This window comes from Habropoda laboriosa, unplaced genomic scaffold, assembly GCF_001263275.1.
Source record: "Habropoda laboriosa isolate 0110345459 unplaced genomic scaffold, ASM126327v1 scaffold76, whole genome shotgun sequence".
NCBI classification, from domain to species: Eukaryota; Metazoa; Arthropoda; class Insecta; order Hymenoptera; family Apidae; genus Habropoda; species Habropoda laboriosa.
This window is the reverse complement of record NW_017100184.1, coordinates 858,518-879,624: the sequence shown is the minus strand read 5'-3', so window position 1 is coordinate 879,624 and position 21,107 is coordinate 858,518. Positions and strand designations below refer to the sequence as shown.

General features: G+C 46.5%; 1 protein-coding gene across 1 annotated transcript in view; it reads left to right on the top strand.

Moving 5' to 3' along the window:
* Nucleotides 1-18,604, top strand: part of LOC108579442 (eukaryotic translation initiation factor 5B) — a 26,963-nt gene extending 8,359 nt beyond the window's left edge. The window contains exons 12-16 of the mRNA XM_017942982.1: nt 2,527-2,603; nt 2,688-2,895; nt 3,257-3,352; nt 14,364-14,525; nt 16,705-18,604. Of these exons, the coding sequence (XP_017798471.1) occupies nt 2,527-2,603; nt 2,688-2,895; nt 3,257-3,352; nt 14,364-14,525; nt 16,705-16,812 (651 nt within the window). The 3' untranslated portion in view covers nt 16,813-18,604. The remainder of the gene's footprint in view (nt 1-2,526; nt 2,604-2,687; nt 2,896-3,256; nt 3,353-14,363; nt 14,526-16,704) is intronic.
* The last annotated feature ends 2,503 nt before the right edge of the window (nt 18,605-21,107 follow it).

Here is a 21,107-nt window from a genome sequence, read left to right as displayed (position 1 = left end):
TTTTCCCTTTTATTATTCGCCTGCCCTCTTTTTCTCTCTCTCTTCTTCTTCTTTTCTATTTTTCCCCTTCGCCCCTCTTTTCTCGATAGCATCTGTTCCGCTCGAACGAGCCTATTGCCAAATCGTTTCGCGAATTCCACGCGAGTTCAATGTTCGCTCGTATTTCTACCTCCTCCCGATGCCCATTGAACATTTCCATCGAGGAAATGCTGCTGCTGCGTGTCGATTAACTGGCCCGTTGAGAAATTCCAGCGTGTTTGCTTTCAATGGGGATTCCAATTGTACGATAAACGCCGGAGCTCTCTCCTACCCGTGGACAGGAAACGTTCGTTTCTCATTGATCATCTTCTGTTTGAATGGTTTTTCGCCCCCGGTGTATTTTATTTCTCGAATTTGGCAAACAAACGATCTGGAGAAAAAGGGGAAGAGAATTCTTGATTTCGAGGAATTATTTAAAACAACGAGTATTTCGTTGTTACCACGCGATTCGTAGAAAGTGTGTACACCCCCCTTTCCTTTTAAGTAATTCCAATTTCTCTGTATTACGCGTGCATTTTTTTCACACGCGTTATTTTTAGATCGCTCTTTCTTTACGGAGACGTTGATATTTGGACACGCGTTAATTGCATTCCCCACTGCCGGTGCCCTCTCGTTCTCGTTGACCAACACCTCCCACGCTACGCCTTCTTTTTTTTCTTTTACCATATTCCAGCGGATGGTATCACGATTCACCGTTCGTCAATGAAACATGACTAGCTCTCGGTGTTTCGGTGAGTAGGCTCGTTTATCGAGCGGTAGTGCCTTCTAATTGGCCCGCGTTTTTCTTTCCTTTTTCCTCCCGTTCATCGCCGCCGGTTCATTCATACGCAAAGGTCATGGATTTCAGCAAGTTTTGCGCCGCTGCCTGTGTCGAGCTTAAAGGGTCATTCATAAAGATTCCCGCTCTGCTCTGTTAAAACGTACAAACAATCGATTCGTCGGTTTTTGGTCAGATTTATCGTCAACGTAACTCGAACCGAGACATTTTTATCGAATAGCTTCTATCATTTTCCATCACCTTTTCGATTTTCCGGAAAAATCTTGACAATGTAAAGAATAATGGAGTTTTTAATAAACAATTGCCAATTTTTTGTGAATCAAGTTTAAAAAAAAGGAAGGTGATTGTTGAAACTGAAAGGAGCTAAGCTATACAACTATGTTAATTTCCTTTTTGTTTTTGTTTACCGATAATAAGAGTAAAAGCAGTGACGCACGTTCGCTGGAATGCCAGACATTTATTATGGTGGTCCACGTAAAAAGCCGGCGGTATCTCGTCCCAATATCGGAATGCGACGACGCACCGGAAGTCTTAAAAAGCCGCGTTATCTTGAAAAAAAATTCCCGGCAACGTATCATCTTCTACTCGTCCTGTTTCTCTCTCTTTCTCGCTGCCCCCCTTTCCATCTGCCTTCGATGAATGATTATCGGACCCGTCGCTTGTCTCAACTCGAAAATTATCTCGTTAAATGTAGCTACTGTTCCGCGGCCACTTTATCCACCAGCAATTAGTCGTACATTATCGTTCGAAACTTCAGCCAACTTAATGGGAACGGAATCCTTGAGTATCGCATTCATGGTTAGCATCAACGCTTTTCTCGTTTCGAGCATATTGCGCCCCTACCACAAATAAAACCATTCATCGTTCACGTAAAATAGAAGATTCTGTGTAAAATATTTATATTACCGGGTCGTTTGCGTCCAAGTCTAATTTCTTTTATCGTCTCAAGCTTTCGAAGGATCTGAAAAAATTCTGGAGTACTTATCAAAGTCTCCACTGCATTATACACAATTGTTCGTTAACACGTTGACTCACCTGGCTCGCCACGTAGGTCACCTGTGACCGGAGATTGTTTCCTCGGTCGCCGGTGACCGGAGGGCCTGGAATGTTTAGGATAATTAAAATAAAACGAAAAAATTTCGAACGTCATAGCTACTTATTATTTTGAAGTAAAAAAAAACAAAAGCATAACATAATACTACGCTTAGAATAATGAAATCTAGCGTGGCTGAAATCTATTCGATGGAATACAAAAGTGAAATTTCACTTGGGTCTTCAAAGACCTGCATTATCTACAGAGGGTTACATCTGTAATAGTTTTTTTTTTTTTTTAGAGCTCACCGTAGTTAAATGATCGAGCGACAATCGAATCGCGAGACCGCGGAACAGCTTGTTTGTAGGTGCATCGGCGCGTTTATTTCTACGTGTCGCGCCTCGTCACACCGGCCAGCCGAATCCGGACAGCATGCGTCACTAGTTATTTTTGCGGCCAAACAGACGCACTCTTACATGCATAGCGTGCCACTGTATTTATGTTACGGTGACAGCGGTTTATACTTTACCTTAATATTTTGTTTTCCTTCCAAGTACGGAACTCCGTTGCGCGAAAGTTCCCGTTTTCGAACACATAGAGGAGACACTTTCGTGTTTTAATTTCATCTCTTTTTTTTTTATTAAAAACGCGTGTCTTTTCGTTTCATTTGTTACAGTACGCTGGAATTCGTATCGGTCCTGTTGTGAAGAAAGACGTTATGAAGGCTTCCATTATGTTGGAGCACGACAGTCAGTGAGTATATCTTCGCTTATAGAGAAACAGTTTTATCGTAGCATACAGATCGTACTCTTGACCCACGACTCGATTCGTTCATAGATACTCAACGATACTCGCGTTCGACGTGAAGATCGAAAGAGACGCTCAGGAATTGGCTGATTCTCTCGGAGTTAAGATCTTCCAGGCGGACATTATTTACCATCTCTTCGACAAGTTCACCGCGTACAGGGAGGAGCTGAAGCAGCGGAAACGGGACGAGAATAAGCATATCGCCGTCTTCCCTTGCAAACTTCGTATCCTACCCCAGGTGAATTCTTCGACCTATTCGTGCTTAACTCCTTGATTTGTCGAATATGGGACCAATTCTACGCAACTTGTCCATGGCGCCGAGATTTTTATTTAAATGCAACACATCCCAATGTGCATAATCACCCTCGAGGCATTTAAAGTGTTAATTAAGAAAAATTAACGTATCGTAGATCGGTTACATTTGGTAATATTCAGATTAAACAGAAAGTTGGAATTAAAATGAATTTTTCTCACCGATACAAGGCAAAGGGTTGAATAAAGACGCGAAATTAGAGGAGAGTCTTGGAAACGCTTGAAAAAAGCGATAGTCTTGATCGCTATCGAAAGAAAGAAAAAAAAATAGTTCTTCTCTGTTGCAGTACATCTTCAACTCTCGAGATCCGATCGTGATGGGCGTGATGGTCGAGGCTGGTATCGTGAAAGAGGGAACGCCGGTTTGCGTGCCCAGCAAAGACGTGAGTATTCGATTCTCCCCTTCTTTTTATTTCTTCCTCGTTACTCTAGTCCCTGTTGCGCTGTACGTTATCAGAAATGGCTCTACGTCGTATCGTGGCGGGTTATATGAGGCATACAAATCGAGGGGAAGTTCTGTAGCGCGAGCATAATTGCATTGTGAAAAAGTCTGGTCGAGAATTAATTCCAGAGTCCCGTCACGGTAGCCGCGTGTCTCTTTTCCCTCGTCGCCTTTGAATACGATTACCGGTGCGAATTCGAGTCGAATCCTTAAGGGGCTCTACAAGACCGAGGTGCACGCTCGTTCTCGCGCGATTTGTCGTCGCGTAGGTGAACTCGTTCGAGGGAAATACGCGCCACGATCCAGTTGCTCGATCGATCTCGACTCGATCCAACCACCCAACGCATGCCTCCTTTACTCCCGTTTCTTTCTCTTTCGATTCTTTTCTTTTTTTCACCGGAAAATTTCATCTCGTTCGTTTCTCCTTGCTACCTTGTTGCCTGCCGGCTGCAGAGAGGATAGAGGATAGATTCCGTTAATGTTTCTTTTCTCTGTATAATCTCCTGTCAATCATGGTTCTGTGGTACGATAACGGAGCAGAGTGGCTCTTTTCAGACTTCAGAATTTAATAGGAACCGCTGAAATTTCGACGCATCGATGTGTGACGAGTGATAGTTTCACTGTCCAAAGTAGAGACGAAGTAGAGTGAATTATTTGTACCGCACAAGAGGAAGGGAGAAGTTTGAAACCCTGTTTCGACACTTTGGTGGAAGATCTCGTAGATCGATGGTATCGGAGTGGTCCAGTTGACCCAGTGCTGTCAGCCTGCTCTGAACAATTTCGATTTACGAGACGATAGGTGTGTGAAGGAGGTTGAGGCGCGAGTGTGCGGTAGTTTGGAAAATTCGAAGGGATTATCGAGGCGGTCCCATCGGTTGCTTGGCTTCCTTTTCTCTCTCTCTGTATCGTAGGAGTAAACTGGTGGGCAGCTGTTCTTTGCAGCCTCGCCTTACGCGGTAGCACGCGAACGCTACAGGTTGCCTAGCCTCGAATTCGTAGGCGTCGCGATGCCATTAGCAGCCTGCAAATTCCCGTAAACAAAAATTCCAAAGTATATTCTCGCGGGGTACACCCACGCAGAGTGCCGGGGACCGAAATGATTTACTAGGCAAACGGTTCGCCTCCGAATAGTCCGCGTTTCTTTTGCGCAACATCGTTTCAGATTTTCGTGCGTGGGAACCGGCTTGATTTATTTCTACATAAGTGTTCCCCGACGCTCGTTTAACGTACATTCAATTGACTCAACAACATTCAATTATTTCGTCAAAGTTGCACGCCGGTCCATTGTAACGCCAGTTCTACTCTCTCCGCTCTTTCTTACCCCTTTTCCCTTCTCTCCTAATTCTCCCGAGAGAGAGAGAGAGATTAATCTGAATACGCCTTTGATAATTTTCCATTATCGATCGTTAACGTAGTCTCGCAGTTATACCTAAGTGATTCTCGATATCTATCGAGAATGAATACATACATAAATAGATAAGGTTAGGCAAAAGTGAATGATATAATAGAAAATGATTGAACCGATCTGTTAGCAATTCTACCAACACTGACAGACTTCGTAGTTTTCCAATATCTCTGGGACGATGGCGAGTATCGATACGTTATCCCGGTACAAGTGACAGCGTTAAATAACCGCGTTTAATTCACTGCAACGATCGAATCGAAGAGGGAGAGAGAGACGACAGGCGACGAAGCGTAATGGTCGCAGATCCTTTTGGGTCCGGTCGGTTTACGTTTCGAATGCAAATCGCGGGATATAAATTATCCGATTCAATAATATCGAAGCGTACATGTGGGTGATAGTAACGCGTAAAATTGGTATCAACCGCGTTTGTACACGGTATTCCCCCCGACGCCCCTGGTGTGGTGTCCGGCTGCGTGTGTAACGATCATTTCTCGCCCGCGCGTAGAAAGCAGCTCCGACCACGTTGCTGGCCCACGCGTCCTCCGCACCGTACCTATATACATACAACTTCTTTCGGCCCTACCCTGCTTCTCCTCGCTGCATTTTGGCCTTTCTTTAAATTCAACTGAAATTCCTCCGGTAGAAAGTGTCCGACGACCACGCTATTTTTATCGACGCCTTACAACTGTTACCGGTCTCTCCCCCTCTCCTCTTTCTCTCTTTCATTCTACCTCCCTCTTTCCCGCTTTCTTCGAAGAGAGCGAGAGAACATTTGTCGGCCACTCAGCAGATCCTACTTTGAATAACGAGAATTGAAGTTCACCAAGTGCTCTTTCGCTTCAAAACTACTTTTTCTTAGTAACAAAGTTGCGTATCGTCGGACGTAACTTCATTCTTTACAGAATGAATTACACTATATACCGCAGCCTTCGTACTTTTTCTTGTAGATGTACACGGGTGTTCGAGAGTTAGGTCTGTTTGCAAAAAATCTCGAAAGCACGATCGGAACGATATCGCGCACACTCGAGCAGAGAAAAATCTTGCGTATCTATGAAACCTCGTATATTTAAGATGGATCGACCTACATAGTCGGTTTGCTTAGAGGCGGAGAAGCACGGTGTTAATTGATTTCAACCGTCGATATATACATATATACGCGCCTCCTGTTACGTAACACGGGGACGACAGAAGATTATAACGAATGCACGATAGCGTACGCTCACGAATGAATAGTACTCGTGGAGGAAGGGATGATCGGTTGTCGCGGTACTTTTTATCGGCAAACGATGATCCAGACCGGATGTCGAATATCACGAAAGTCGGGTTTGTTGGCTTAGGTCAGGTCTCCAAGTCTGAACGACGAACGGATCTGTATTCGCGAACGAGAAGATACCTCTACCACGGCCACGTGTGTGTCGTGAAAGGAAGAGAGACGCGGAGAGCTCGACACGCAGAAAAAGGCACAAGACACGCCTTCTACGTGATTCCGCAAGCGTCGTGCGAATTTCGCTCGTTTCACGCTCGTTGTACTGATCGTCAAGTGCTTCTAAATTCCTCTTAAGTGTTTCTCTCTCTCTTCTACCTCGTCGACGAATCAAAGCGAAGAATAATAATCGAAGCCTGACGTTCTATTTCGAACGCTTCGCATCGACAGATCGAACAAGCAGAAGAAGAAAAAACAAGAGATACAATTATTCACGTTCCGTAACTGTACACCGCATGCGGAATTCGTTATCGCGCAATGTCTCAATGTTCGCCGCGTTTCCTGTCCAGTTCGAATCGTCGGGTAATTAAAAAGTCGTTAAGTTAAGTAGAATTTTGCCCCGAAAGAGAAACAGAAAGAAAGGAACTCGGTGAAAATGACGAATGAACGAATACGCAGGAAACGTAGAAATGGAACGAAAATACGATCGTTGGCGATAGATAGGAAGGTGGTCGGAGGCATTTCCACGGCTTCCATCGTTATCGGGCGTATACGCGCGTTGCGCAACGGCCTCGATAGGCGCTTTAACGTCGAGCGGAAATCCGGCGGATTCTTTTAGCCTGCCGTTTTCTTGCCGTTCCGCCATTCCTTTTCTTCGTCTTGTTCCCCTTTCCTCCGTGTTCGCCCGCCTCGCCGCGCCGCTCGGCACCGCGCCGGTGTTCTTGCCCGCCGCGAGACTTTTCCGCTCCTATTCAATTCGTCGATATCATCTGCGATGCTCCGTGTTCGATTGGACGCGGTGCAAAAACTGGCTGTGTTGAAACCAACCACGATACACGGCGGTGTGAGGACGAACGGCTCTTCGTTTAATCGTTACACATTTCAGAATCGATAAGAAGTTGTAATTGGAATTTATATTCGAGAGAAAAGTTGTGTAGTCTCGTGTTATCTTTATTGTATTCGACTTCATCTCGAGCTCAACCGTTTGCATTCGAGTCGCGAACTGAGAAGCGAAATTAAATAATTCTCACTTGGTAGATAATTAACGAAGACAGAGAGCAGACTTACGGGCCGACATAAATTTGTTCGCCATAGTGAGATCCGACTTGCGACGTTTTCTATTCAACTTAGAATTAGAATTTGCTTTTCTACCGTTCCTCTTACCTTCCTTAATTTATCGTATTCAGTTTTTTTCTCCTTTTTGTTTTCTACGGGTTTAAGGTATCTGTACTTGTTTCTACACGGCTGAATAGAGCGATAGGAGGTTCGGGTAGATCGATCGTGTCTCGTTAAAGCACGCTCCCTTTTACGAAGTCGTGTCACGACAGCTGGAAACTCGAACAGCGCAAGACGAGAAGCCGGTGAAAAAGAGGCTGCCTAGGTAAAGGGAGTCTCCGGAGACTCGCGGCCCTTTTATCGTCGCAGGTTCAACAACACGCTATCTTCCTCTATCGAACTCCCAATAAAACCCATTTCACGTACCTGTCTTCCGATTCGATCAGGTGAAAACATGTTTAAAAAGAACAATATTAAGATGGTCTATCTTTAAAACTGTTGTTCTCATATCGTCAAACGGATGTTCGTAATTAACCTTTGAGCGATATATCGGACGTGACGCGAAACCTGTGAGTCCCAGCATTAATTCTCTGCTTAAATGCTCTCGATTTTCGAATTCGTTCTCTCTCCTTGTTAAGTTAGGTTCAAATGAATATCGCGATCGTCGGTTCGGAATTGTTACGCCGGGCATAATTAGCGGAACGACATTGTGAATTTAAAGGCGACTTCCCGTCGCCGTTACTCGTCGGTTCGACGTTCCACGATAATTATTACACGAAGGAAACGCGAAAGAGATTTTTCGAAGCACCGCGCCGCGAATTATATTCCCGTCCGGAGTGACAGGAACTAGAAACTCCGTGGTGTGTGAGTCCCCTTCCGGCGGAAGGCCGCTCGTAACGTTCTTCCTTTCCCCTCTCTCTGTTCGTTCTCTCCCGCTTGTTTTCCTCCTCGTCCGGCTTGACAGGTACCAGAATACATTTGTAAATTTACTGATTGCGAGTAGAAAATTAACACGTCGGGAGCGGAGAGAAGCTAATTAACGAGCACGCGAACGGAACACGAAACGTGTTCCATTATCGAGCGTGCGATACACTTTGCTATATAATTTTTCACGGACGAACGCGTCCTCGCTGCGTCGAACAGACGTACGATCCGGATAGAGACATTAAGAGAGAAACGGTTTTCTCGAGCCTAATGCGAAGAGAATTAGAGAGAGAGGGGTTTAAATTCGAGCAACCTTCTCTAAACGAAGGGAGCAGGGCAAAAAGAGGAAACGGCGTGGCTAATATTAGAGAAAAGGTCAAAATGTAGAGAAGAAGGACGTATAAGCGGAGGAGATGCCGGGCCGCCCCCGTCAAAAGAGGAATGAAAAGAAAGAAAAAGAGGGAAAGGGTGACGAGACAGGATAGAATCGAGGTGGGAGGGGATGAAACGAGCATACGTGGGACAGCGTATCTACGTTTAGAGCGTCTACCGAGTGATAAACGACCGGAAGGAAGCCAGAGGCGTTTCCACGAAAGTTACAGGCAAGCCGGAAGGCCAAAGACGGGATGTGGTTGGTGAGTAAGTGGCGTCGATGCGTTAGTGTGCGCGTTATTCTGCCCCATTCCAGCCCTCTTCCCTCTCTCTCTCTGTTGCTCCGCCGTGTTTCTCTAAGTAGGCAGCTGGTTAACGTTGCTATCGTAGCGAACGAAGAAAAAAAGAGGAGAAATAGCTTGGGAAAGAGAGAGGAGAGAGGAAGAGAGATAAAGAGGGCGGAGGAAAGGCTACGAGAAAGAGAGAGAGAGAGAGAGGACGTAGAGTTGGCCGGATGTCGAGTTTCCAATGTCGAGTAGATCATTTTACCCGGGCTCGCGATTAATTTTGCTAACGACGAATACCGACGATAATCGCCGTGTCGACGAAACAGAGCGGATCCTCGCGTCTCTTGGCTGGGAAAAAGAATGCTTATCGTGCGGCTTTTTTTAATGTCCGGATTCCTGCACGGATGTATCGTGTTTTAAATGTCCTCTGTTGCGCGCCTCCTTTCCGCTCTGTTTCCGGGAATCGAACGTCGCGTCGCGTCGGTTCGGCGCAAGCACGAGAGCCGAACGGGAAAATGCAAACAGAGGCGTGAAAGCTCTTACACCGATCGATAACCGGGTAACACCGACGTTTGCAGCGAGAAGGCAAAACCTGATTCTCCGGTCCGGTTTTGATGAAAAGTGGTTGACGTTTCGTTAATTGATTTCGATTCGTTTTCACGCTTTTTTCGGGCGAAACTTGAACAGATTCGGTCGCGTTAGTTGACAGATTATCGCGTACAAAGTGATAATAATTACCTCATCGAGCTGTTCAAAAACATTCTAACCTACAAAAAGAGAAAAATGGAATTTTCTCGAAATATTCTGTCACGCTCGTATCTGCAGTAAACCGAACTAAAATATCTGTAACGCGTACTAGAAACGGTGCCGATAACGGGTTTAAACATTTGCTCCTCGAACGTCGTTCATCGTCGAACGAGGAAAAGGCTAGGTTGTCGGTGGTAGGGGATTTCATTCATCGTAGCATCTGTCCGATTCATTAAACCGCCCGATAGATCAAAGGTGTAGCCGCGTATCTGATATAAGCAACCAATTAGATATCAGCTGAAATATTGGCAAGGCTTGTGTATCGTGGCAAGACGACCGTGACGAACGCCGATAACGCCACACATGCTGTTACTTCTATCACGCGTAGGTTTAATTCGAGGCGATTCTTCTTTTTTTTTTTTAACGTTCCGATCGAACGCTAGATTTTCCACGGAAACGGAGTAATCTCCAGGCGAATCCGGTATTTCACGTAGGTTTCGAAATACCCCTCTGCACGTGGAGAGAGAATGAGAGAGAGAGAGAGAGAGAGAGAGAGAGAGAGAGAGAATGCCGCACAAATCTCAATTTGTGCATGCACTCAAAGCAGCCAGCCACACCGACGACGGTTGGCTGTTAGCCGCTGAGGCTCGTACAAACTATAAAGCTTTCTAAATCGGTGCGGCTCACGAAAATAGACTTCCGGTTCCCGTCTCACGCGTTCACTCGCTGCGCCGCGTCTGCTCTCGAGTATGCCAACACCGACCCCCTTTTCCCTCTTTCCTCTTCCTTTCTTCGCGCTTCCACGGAAATCCATCTGAATGAAGGAAACGTGGAAATCGACATCCCTCTCTTAGAACTTCCTCGTCGTTTCGTCTCTCCTCGATCGCAACCTTTTCTTCCAATTTCCCAGATCCTCGATCGCGAGTATATCGATTCGTTCGTATGTTTAATCGGTTTCTTTTGGCAGAAGGTATAATCCGCAGACGTTGAAGATTGATTCGACGTTTCCTGGATTAGGGGTGATTCAACGCTTTTATCCTCGTTATCGCTGCAATCGATCATACTTTTTCCCTAATCTCGAACCGTATCGTACAGGTGTCACGTCTCGATACAACCTACAAACCTTGTATAATCTTCGTCGAGTACCTATCGAACAGCGGAATATGGGGGGAAAAAAGGAGGAAACAATTTTGCTATCGGGTGTCTAAACGGTGCACGTGTTGGTTAATGAAGCTCGTGCAACTCGTCGACGCCGGGTAATCAGTTTTTTCCTTCGAGCGGGGGTAATCGATCAAATCAATCAGACGGAGATAACTTGTTCAGCGGGTAGCGATCAACCGGAGAGGAGATGCTGGTGCATCGAGGTTAATCGCGTGTCCGTTCACGAGGACGATCTTTCGCAGGGAGAGAGAAGGATCGTAGGTAATTACTGTTAAGTCCGGCGCTGTTAGCTCAACATAAATTTCCGTCGTTTCTCTTGTCGGCTCTGTAACCACTTCGTTTATATACACTCTGTATCAGAATACACAGTTGGCTTGCGATACACGCTCTTCGAGTAGGTACATCGGCATGCTTGTTTCGCTTTGCCTCGCCTCGCCTCGCTCCGCGTCGCCTTTACTAAACTTACAATTAGACTCATTCAGAATGCCTGCTTTCGAATCGGCTGTCCCGGGACACCGTGTGTGTGCCGTGGCACACGTTTCTTGGCGACTGGACCGCAAACAAGCGAGTCAGCCTGCGCGACCGTCACTGCGAACCAGAGCAAAAATATTTCGTTCGTGTTTTTCTTTTTAGTTTCTTCACTTGGGGAGCTAACTTGCCGAACACGCCTACTTTGCGCGCCGTAACTAATGAATTGTGACGTTTTTTTTTATACCTTGACCCTTGTGTCGGTGCTCGAGTACCCTTTTGCACATTTTCGCACGTGAAATAGCTGATCTTCCCGGTAAAAGATTTGAATATCCGGCCAGATCGTTGTTTGGTTCATTTTCTATTCGTGTTTGCTTCAAGTTTCGAATTTTCTTGTGCCATTTTCTAAGTTCCACGACGAATTAACTCGTCTTGCACGCTGGAGAAATATTTCGCGATGACGAGTCATTAAAGGGTTACAAATTTATTCAACCTTGGGAAAAATGGAAAAAAATTTCCTTCCAATCTTATTCACCCTCTGAAACTATTACAGTTACGTGTAAAAATTCTCTCGAGCTACCATATCCACAGAAGACAATTAAATGCCCTGTTCTACGCGAACCACGCTATATACACAATTTATTAATTAATTTTTGCACTTGACTGGAAAGTCAGGCAACCCCAAAATGCACAGCGTCGAGTAACAACCGTTTCCTCCGACACAAAACGAGCAGATTTCGTCCGAAACGGTGGTGCAGCGAAAGGGTTGAAGTATAAGGCGTATACCAGGCAAATTGATACAAGTTTGTAACCGGTGTCGTAACAACAATCCATTTTCCACGCGTTTCACGGCAACGTCCGATGTCGTAACGGGCTAATTAGTACGGGAAGGGAATATTTTGAAGTCTCCACTTAGCGGAGCGGTCGCTTCCGGACGGGAAGAGTGACGCTAATCACCGGATATATCGGGCGACAAACGTCGGTATTAATCAGTGGCCGTAGCTCGCTACCGGTACCCGAGTATCTGGTATCCGCGTATCGCCACACGATACCAGACCAGAGATAACGAACCAGCACCGAGAAAACTGCCAACTGGAGAATGGAGAAACATGGAACGTGGGATGCTCGGTCGCGTTCAACGAGTGAAATAGTTCGCTTCTAAAATATATAAGCTTGTTAACGTTGCTAAACTCCACTTCAACTATTCCAACGTTCCGGTCTTCAAGTAACAGGATAAACTGTTCTTTTTTTATTTAAACCCTCCTTTTCCCATGGATATCTTCCCACGTGTCTCTCCAGAACGTTTAACAGGGGAAACAAAAAATGAGAAATAATCGTCAATGGGGTAGCCCACGCGACGTCTTCTTCTACGTCGTCGTCGTCGTCGTCGTCGTCGCCGCCGCGAATCCTCGCCAAACGCGTTTCCCCTCTTCCCTCTCTCCCCTCGAAACGAGACGTTCCACGGTTTTCCCAGGAGTTGAAGTTAGGATGGGAAAAATGAGCAAACCTGTTTACTCGAAGTCGCATTGCGAACGGAGCTCTCGCGAGATCGTGGAAGGTGTCGCGCGAATTAATCCCAAAGTGAAAAGATCATTCGAATCTATAGAGATGAAATACCTAGGAGAAAGAGGTGTCGCGTGGAAAAGAGTAGGAAGGGAAGGATCGTTTCGGAGAGGGCGTACTTTCTCGTGTGCAATTATGCACGTGTACGTATATTATGTATGGTAATGCGTGCGCTGAGGACGCGGAGAGTGTCGAAAATCGGACGATCGCAGCACCATAAAAGTAACGAGGGAAGATGAAGGGGACGAACGCGAGCGTGTGTGTAGGCATATTGCTCTTTCGGCGTGGGTTTCGAAATACATACACGGCCAGGCATATTCGACCGGTCATTGTCCATCGATCGACACCGTGCTTCTGCTTCCTTCGACCTGTGTGCCTCGCTTCTCTCTCGGCCAATCTCCCCCCCTCGTCCACTTTCTTCCTCGCTCTTTTGTCCCAGGAAATACGAATGTTATCTACAAATTTATCCATTCGTCGAACTTGACGAAGTTTTGTCAACCTAAGAACGTACCTTCTAAAGTGTCGAAGTAGCTGTATCAACCGCGGTAACTAAGTCCCATCGACGAACGCTCGCGAATGCAGTGTGGCGATAGGTTAGCGAAGGCAGTGGTTAATTAGCCATAATTACAGGCGATTCTTTGGAAAGGATAAGTGGCAATCTGTGCGTGTCTCCAAGCAGAGTTGCGTCCGGGTTTATCGCCCACTTGGCGCTCTTGCAGCTGCAGGTGTGTTACGGCAATAACGCGACTCTAAACGACATGCTCGAGCTTTCTTGCCTCTACACACCGTTCTATAGGGTGTTCTTAATCCAAACGTAGTACTCCTCCAGGATCTTCGCTTATCGTCTCCTCCTCTCGATCCTGGATCTCCCCACACTTGTTCGATATTCCACTCGTATTTTCTCCCGATCAACGGTTATTTTTTCTACGCTCTGCCGTGTCGGTGGTTAACGTCGAAAATTGTGGAAAAACTTGGGGATCACTGCGTGTACGACAGCCCACAGGATCCAGCGTCCTACGTATCCGCGTATCTGCCTACTCGGTCCACCGATCCTCGCCGGTATTCACAGCGAAAACGTACCTACGTCCGAGTCGGCCCTGACGACGTGCAATGCTCAGGTACTCGGTTTTCTCTCGACTTCCGGTCGCAGAAAGGAATGCATAGGCGGAGCTATACCCACGCAAGGAGACACACGCCGATCGAGGATGGAAAAAAGACACGGCGACAGCGGGTACAAGCTGCGGAACGGGCTGCTTTCGTACGCAACCCGTGAAAAATTCACCGTGACTTTCGAAATCCTCTGCTGTCGCGCCCGCCATCGCGAATCACCCATTCTGCACGGTCCTTTGAAGGACGCCTGAGTAGAAGCTGGATGCATAAACTTTCAAATTTAAACGAGAATATTGCGCGAAGGTGGAGAGAGGAAGTTTGCATTTTTCTCGGGGGATTTCAGGAGGAGAGCTGTTTAACGTACAGCGCTTCAGAAGAAGATAGAAAAGAGTTGGAAATCTCTCGTGATAATAATTCTGTTATCTTGATATTGCAGTTCGTGGATCTAGGCATGGTGACGAGTGTAGAGTACAATCACAAGCCTGTAGAATCCGCGAGAAAAGGTCAAGAGGTTTGTGTGAAGATCGAGCCGGTTCCAGGAGAAGCGCCGAAAATGTTCGGCCGTCACTTCGACGAGAAGGATTTCGTCGTTAGTAAGGTAAGCTGTTGATACTGTAGTCCATATATCCTTCATTTTGTTCGGTCTAACGCGACAAGCGTAACAATTCTACTCTGTATTATAGATAGTTCCAACATTGAAATCCAACAAATTCACCTTTCAAATTTTCCCAGTCGATCTTTGTAATTCCAAGGATCTCCGAAACGATCCACAAGTTACACGTTTAAAATGCAACGAAAGTGCAGCGTGCAAGGAGGACGAGACTTAGCCTAATCGTGTTGCTACGACGAAAATAAAGAACGATTAAGAAGGCGAACGTTTCAGCGTTTCGAGAAGCAGCTGCTTCGAAGGAATTCGATCGACAGGTGGTCTGGCTCGTTGATGAAATTCTGCTAGAGAACCGAGAACGTACACATTTTCGCCCTCCCTCCCTCACCTTCCATTTGTGGCGGTGGACGGTCGATTCGCATAGGTTTGCAATTTCATCAAAATCAGAGGCATGCGAGACGGAAACGATCCTTATTAGTATGCGAGACTCTGGTCGAAAAAGGAAGATGCACATCCGGCAGCGATCAGGCGTCCACCGTCGACTTCCGGCCTTCGCAGAACCTCCATTCCTTTTTCTTCCTTGCCCCCCCTCTACGCCTTCTTTTCCGCCTTCCGCTTTGGATATCGACTACGAATCGATCAGACTTCTGCTTTAACGGTAGCGACCATATTTGTCAACGGTTCCTGTCTTTCGTTGAAAAAAACCACTCGGATGTCCTTTCGTTGGAGATTTCACGGAACCGAAGAGACACGTTGGAAATTGATGTTTAGTTAAATTTAAGAAAAAGATTTACTGTTGCAGAAATTCTCTGCGTTTGAACAGTGTCAACTCTTCTCTTTCCTGCGGCTCTATCTGCGCTTTCCGGTTGTGCACGCGCACTCAGAGACATTTGTACCAGCACTTTATGCGTGCACGGCATCTTTGTGTGTGCTCCCAAGGCGAGCGGAAGTCGTCGTTACCGTTTGCTTCGTAGAATCGATTCCCCGGAATCGCCTTGTTCCCACGATGATTTGTGGAGCGACGATTTCGCGTTACGCCGAAATTCGCGTTTGCCAGTCTCTCTCTCTCTCTCTCTCTCTCTCTCTCTCTCTCTCTCTCTCTCTCTCGCTCCACCTCCCCTCGATTTCCTTTCTTTAGCTTCTACGATTCGTGTTGAGTTTCGGCTAAGTTTAGAGCCACCGCGGGGAATGCGTGGTGCTAGAGGGTACTCAAAAGTCAAGGGGTCGACCTCCAATTGACGTCGTGAAAGAGTAAAAAAAATATCTTTCAATCGAGCTAACCCTCAATTTGTATCCGTTAATCTCTACAATTCAAACTTTCCTAAAAAAAAAAAAAAAAAAAAAAGAACTACACCATCTCTGAACGTATCCATCTATCGAACTCGTCGTCACCGGTCATCTGGCCGCAGGTAAACGTGTGTGTGTGTGTGCAAAGGTTCTCCGAGAAAGGAGAGGATCCTTTTGCCAACTGTGTAACGTTGTGCAGAGAGGTAGCGGCAAAGAGGCGGAGGGGGACGTGGAACAAGGACGAAGCTACGAGACAGAGAAGGAGAGGCAAAGAATTCTGCGGAGGGAGAGCTGCGTAGTGTGTGCGTGTGCTTACGCGAGAGCGATAGAGAGAGAGGGAGGGGGGAGAGCGAGAGAGAGAAGGAAGGGAAAGGGAGAAATGGAGGGGGTTGGAGAGAGGGAGGGGGTAGTAAGAGGGGCGTGGCGGGAGGCAGGCGTCCTCAATAGCCGCGTAAAACCACCATTGTGACCGATCCATGAATGAAACGGGACTTCCGGCCGGGAGTGGGGGCGGAAACAGTTGTAAAGCGTTACGTTAGTGAATGGACCGTGTGCGCGAGCATGCGCTTGTCCTCGCGAAAACCGATTCAAGGAAATTACTCCTAGACGAGGAGCGCGATTAAAACGGTCTCTTTCTGCGTTCGACTTAACGTGTACACCCGACCATTTCCCTCTTTTCTCCACCTTCTTCTCGATGCACACCTACTACCGTGCTGTCGTTGAACAGTTTCTCTCGACGCGATAGAATTCTCGAAGGATACAGCGTGTTAAAAAGGAAATAGTCTTCGATTTTCTTCGAAATCGACGTTCTCTCTTCGAATCGGACAGAAAAATTTTGTCTATGAGAAAGAGAAAGATGGAATTTGAATTGTGTGTGTTACAGATAAGCAGACAGAGTATAGACGCGTGCAAGGAGTACTTCAGGGACGACCTGGTGAAGACCGATTGGCAGCTGATGGTCGAGCTGAAGAAACTCTTCCAGATACTCTAGGATTTGCTGGAGCTGGCGGAAATGTTGAAGATCCATCGACGGCTCTACCGGCTGACAAGCAACGAAGCGAATGCTGCGATCATAGGGCGCTCGACGGACCACTTTGGATCATCGTCGGTGTCGTCTGATCGTTGTCGATCGTTTTTTCCATTTGTAATATATATGTCGAACTTCTCGATTTTTCTGCCGTTGTCTTTGATACACGCAAAACAATCGTGGCACGCCTCGCTTCATCCTATGATCCCTCGATAAATCGCCTTCGATCGGGTTCTCCTTGTGTTACACACACATACACACAAATAGACATACGCGATCGCGCACACACGAGAAAAATCTCCCTTCCTATGGAAAATATAGCCGAAGAATTGGGCGCAATCCCCGAGGAAACCGTAGTTGAACGCGGCGTAAACGGTGTTTCTTTCGGTTAGAAGCTTCTAAACGAACGAACTGGATTTTTTCAGGCGGATAAACGATTTAGAAAGAAAAGAAAATGTGTTTGTCAGGTCCATCGACAAATTCGATATACGAGAAATCAAACGTAATCATTGTTCCAACGTAGACTACAAATGATCACGCTGTAGCATGGAAGATTATTTTTAATAATTACGCGAGAACGGTTAGAAAAGTGCCGTTTCCGTAACGAACACGACGAGCATGATTCGTCGTTAGATTCTATTGGGAAGCTTTTCGCAGTAGGTACTTAACGAATATACGGAGAAAAGGAACGAAAGCCGAAACTAAAATCCACCGAATAGCTGAATTGTGTTTAACGTGTACAGGTTGAGTGTGTCGTTTTTAGCAGACCGTGTCTTAGCCAGCCACAGAAGTAACTTCTCGACTGTAATGGGATCGAGGTGTCACGGATAAAGCAACTGGAAGTTCTCGCGGTAGCAGCTTCGATAACGTGTACCGTACCGGGAATATTTTCGAAATGAATCGACGTGTACGAGGGAAAAGAGAAATTGTTACCGATACGTATATTTCGAACCATCTTCGTACGCGGTGAATGAAATTTGAACGAAGAGAGAGAACGAATACGAAGTAGAATTAGAATGTACTACTGTGCTTTCCTATCTAGGATGCAAGAGTTCGCTACGTCTCGAAATCCTATAACAGACGTTTGGAAGAACCAGATGGAGGGATAAAGAGAGGAGGGGCCTTGGAACAATTCTCTTTACGATGCGGCGAAGAATACGCGCGAGAAATAAGCGTGTAGTGGGTCGGTGATCGCACTCGACAGCCTTGAGAACCGCAGAACAAGAGGCGAGAAAAAAGGGAAGTCCTCGGCGTTTCCCTAGTTTCCGGCCATCTTCGATCCCCCTAAACCCTCCCCCCTTTTGAACGAGAGAGCCGTGGCGTCGACGAGTGAACGAGTTTCGTCCGATACTACCTCGTGTATGCGGTTTGCGCGAGGCGAACAAGGCGGTAGCTGTTCGAACGAAAAGGGACTTCCGTCTTCTCTCTTTCTCCTCTTCCCGCGGATGATTCGACCGCAACCATTCCCCCCTTCGTTTTTGCCATCGATCTTACGCCACACGCTCCGGTTTTCTTGCGACCGAGCCTCGTCATTTTTCGGACCTGCTTGCCGCCTAACCTCGTACACCTCTGGCGAAACAGAGAACCGCCAATTTGAAACGAAACACGTCGACGACTACGTCTTCTAATTTCATCCCGTTTCGTAGAATTCTGGTACAATTTGAACATTTTTTTTTGTTTCGAGCGAAAGAAAGAAGTGCAATCTTTGAACGACGTTGTTAAATTCGTAATCTCTGATTTTGTAGAGAGAGAGAGAGAGAGACGGAGACAGATCTGCAAATGGAATTGTGCAATAAGAAAAGATAGAAATGACGATCGGGAGTAATAGTGTCGCGAGAGAGCGATCTAATCTCGAAAGTCGGGAACGACCACCACCTTTGACACCTGTAGTATCAGCGTTCCAGATCAAGGATGACCGTAGTTTCCTTGTTGTAACGTTTCATTCGGAACGCGTTCACAGCTAGACGCTGGCGCGTGTGTTTACCAGGAAAAATTGAAAGATAGGAGAAACGGTAATAATTGAAGCGACGAAAATTTTGTCACCAGTGGCAAACTCGTGTGAGCGTCGGTTTATATATTCACGATCGATTCGTGGAAGCGACAGCGTGTCCCGCATACAGTTTCCGACGTGTTTCCGGTGGTTTCGTCGTTTCAGAACACACGTGCGAGGAAGAGAGGAAAGAGGGACAGAGAGAGAGGAGTAGGTGTAGATACGTGGACGCAAGCAAGATAGCGAGTGAATGAATGAGAGAGAGTGAGAATGAGAGAGAGAGGAGCAAAAAGGTAGAGTGTTATTACGTTTAGAAGAGAAGAGGGGAAAAAAAGAAACGATATACGAGAGCCTCGTGCGTTTTGTATATGTACTCACTTTGTATAAGATAATCGAGCGAATTATCGCGATAAAAATAAAGACTACAAGTTTCACAAGAAAAGAACGATTGACCAGACGCTTGCACTCGAGTGTATCAGCGTAACCTTCTTCCTGTTTTTGTTTTCGCCACTCGGATTATGCGTGTATTTAGTATACGAAGACCCAAGTGTCGCGAGGTTTCCAACGGCTGCATCAGTCGTGATCTTTTCCGCGCTTTCTCCTACACTCGAGCAAAAATCTTCCACTGTCGAAGACATACACATGTAGCTCACAGGTGGAAGAAGAAACGAACTGTACGATACCGAGGAAGAAAAAAATTCCGAGCGAAATATCAGGCGGTACATACAACGTGTAACGCTGAAACTTGGTTGTCGAGCGGGAGGAGACCGCGGGGCGATCAAATACCGGAAGGCAAGCGAAGTACGACCGCCGAATCAGGAATAGGTACTTAAAATTCCCCGGGGAGATACCATGTCTTATTAACTTTTTAATGGCAGGTATAACTGTTCCGCTTCCTTCTCGCCGGGTAGATCGGTAGGTAAATTTGAAACATAATTAGCGAAGGAACTCGAAACGAGGCTGTATCGTCGTTTTGCGCGCGGCGTGCACACAGGAAATGCAACCATGGCGAAGAGCCGGGGCGCAATGCACTCGCCTTCCTTTTCTTCCGTTCCAGCCTTCTCTCTCTCTCTCTCTCTCTCTCTCTCTCTCTCTATCTATCTATCGATTCCACGCCGTACACGTATGGACGTGTCGTCCCTCCTCTCTTCTCTTCTTCTAATTCTAAGCCTGTTTTCGTCATCGAATCTACGGTGTGTCTTGGAGGCTCTTCCAACTGGAACTTATGTAAGTCGTTTAATCGGTTTACCGATGCGGTCGCCTCTACACGCATTTATTACACGCATTTACTACACGCTCGCTCGTGTATACGCGCGAGCGTAAGTGTGCGCGCTCATTTCCTCCACTCTCCTCTCTCTTCCCTACCCTCGACGCTCCTTCCCCTCGCCGATACCACACTGCCCTCCCGAGTCATCGATACCGCCTGTTATAGTTGTTAAAGGAGATAGAAACCAGCCTCTGGTACGAACAAATTTACTTCTATCCGTTTCTCCTTTCCTCCAATATCCTACGATAGAATTAGAAATTTCCTCGAGATCTCCTCCGTCTCGATCGATCAGTTCAACCAACGTCACGCCAAGTTGAGTAATTCGAGGCAAAAAGCAAACTTTCGATTTACAACTCGCGCGAACCAAGATTGCTAAATTAATCGAATTTCGAAAGAACAGGAAGTGAGGAAATACCCACTGGCGATAACTTAATTCCCCGCGACCTTGAAAACAAGCGAAGAAGTAGGAGAAGGTGGGCGCGATCGAAATCGGTCGGTTCGAATCTTTTCCTACGCGAGTCGGAAAATATGTCGTGTCCTTGCTGGGAGCAACCGAGATCACCAAGTCGGCACGCCAACCGGCGCTCAATGAACACACGTCATTTTGAGTCATTCATGCATCTGCAGGTTGTCCTCGCGCGACTGTACGCAACACACGTGGCTGCGTGTGCGTTAGCGTTGGGAATGATGACATCGCAACCGGGTGTATCGATAGTTTCACTGCAAAACTCGTCTCTCTCACCTGCGTTCACACTCGTCCTCGACTCTATCGAACGCGATTCGAAATCTCCGCCGATTCACCGATCAACTTGTCGCTGGTTCTTCAGTCGTACGTTCCTACTATCACAGTGTTGTGATACGTCCACGGAAAGTAATTACATAATTTGTTTTCCACAAATTTGTCATTTATAAACTACGTCCGATTTCTAGCTGTGCGAACGTTTATTCGTTCGTTTGCCACTTGTTCCAACGTTGCGCGCTTCGTAAATATTCGTTTTCAAG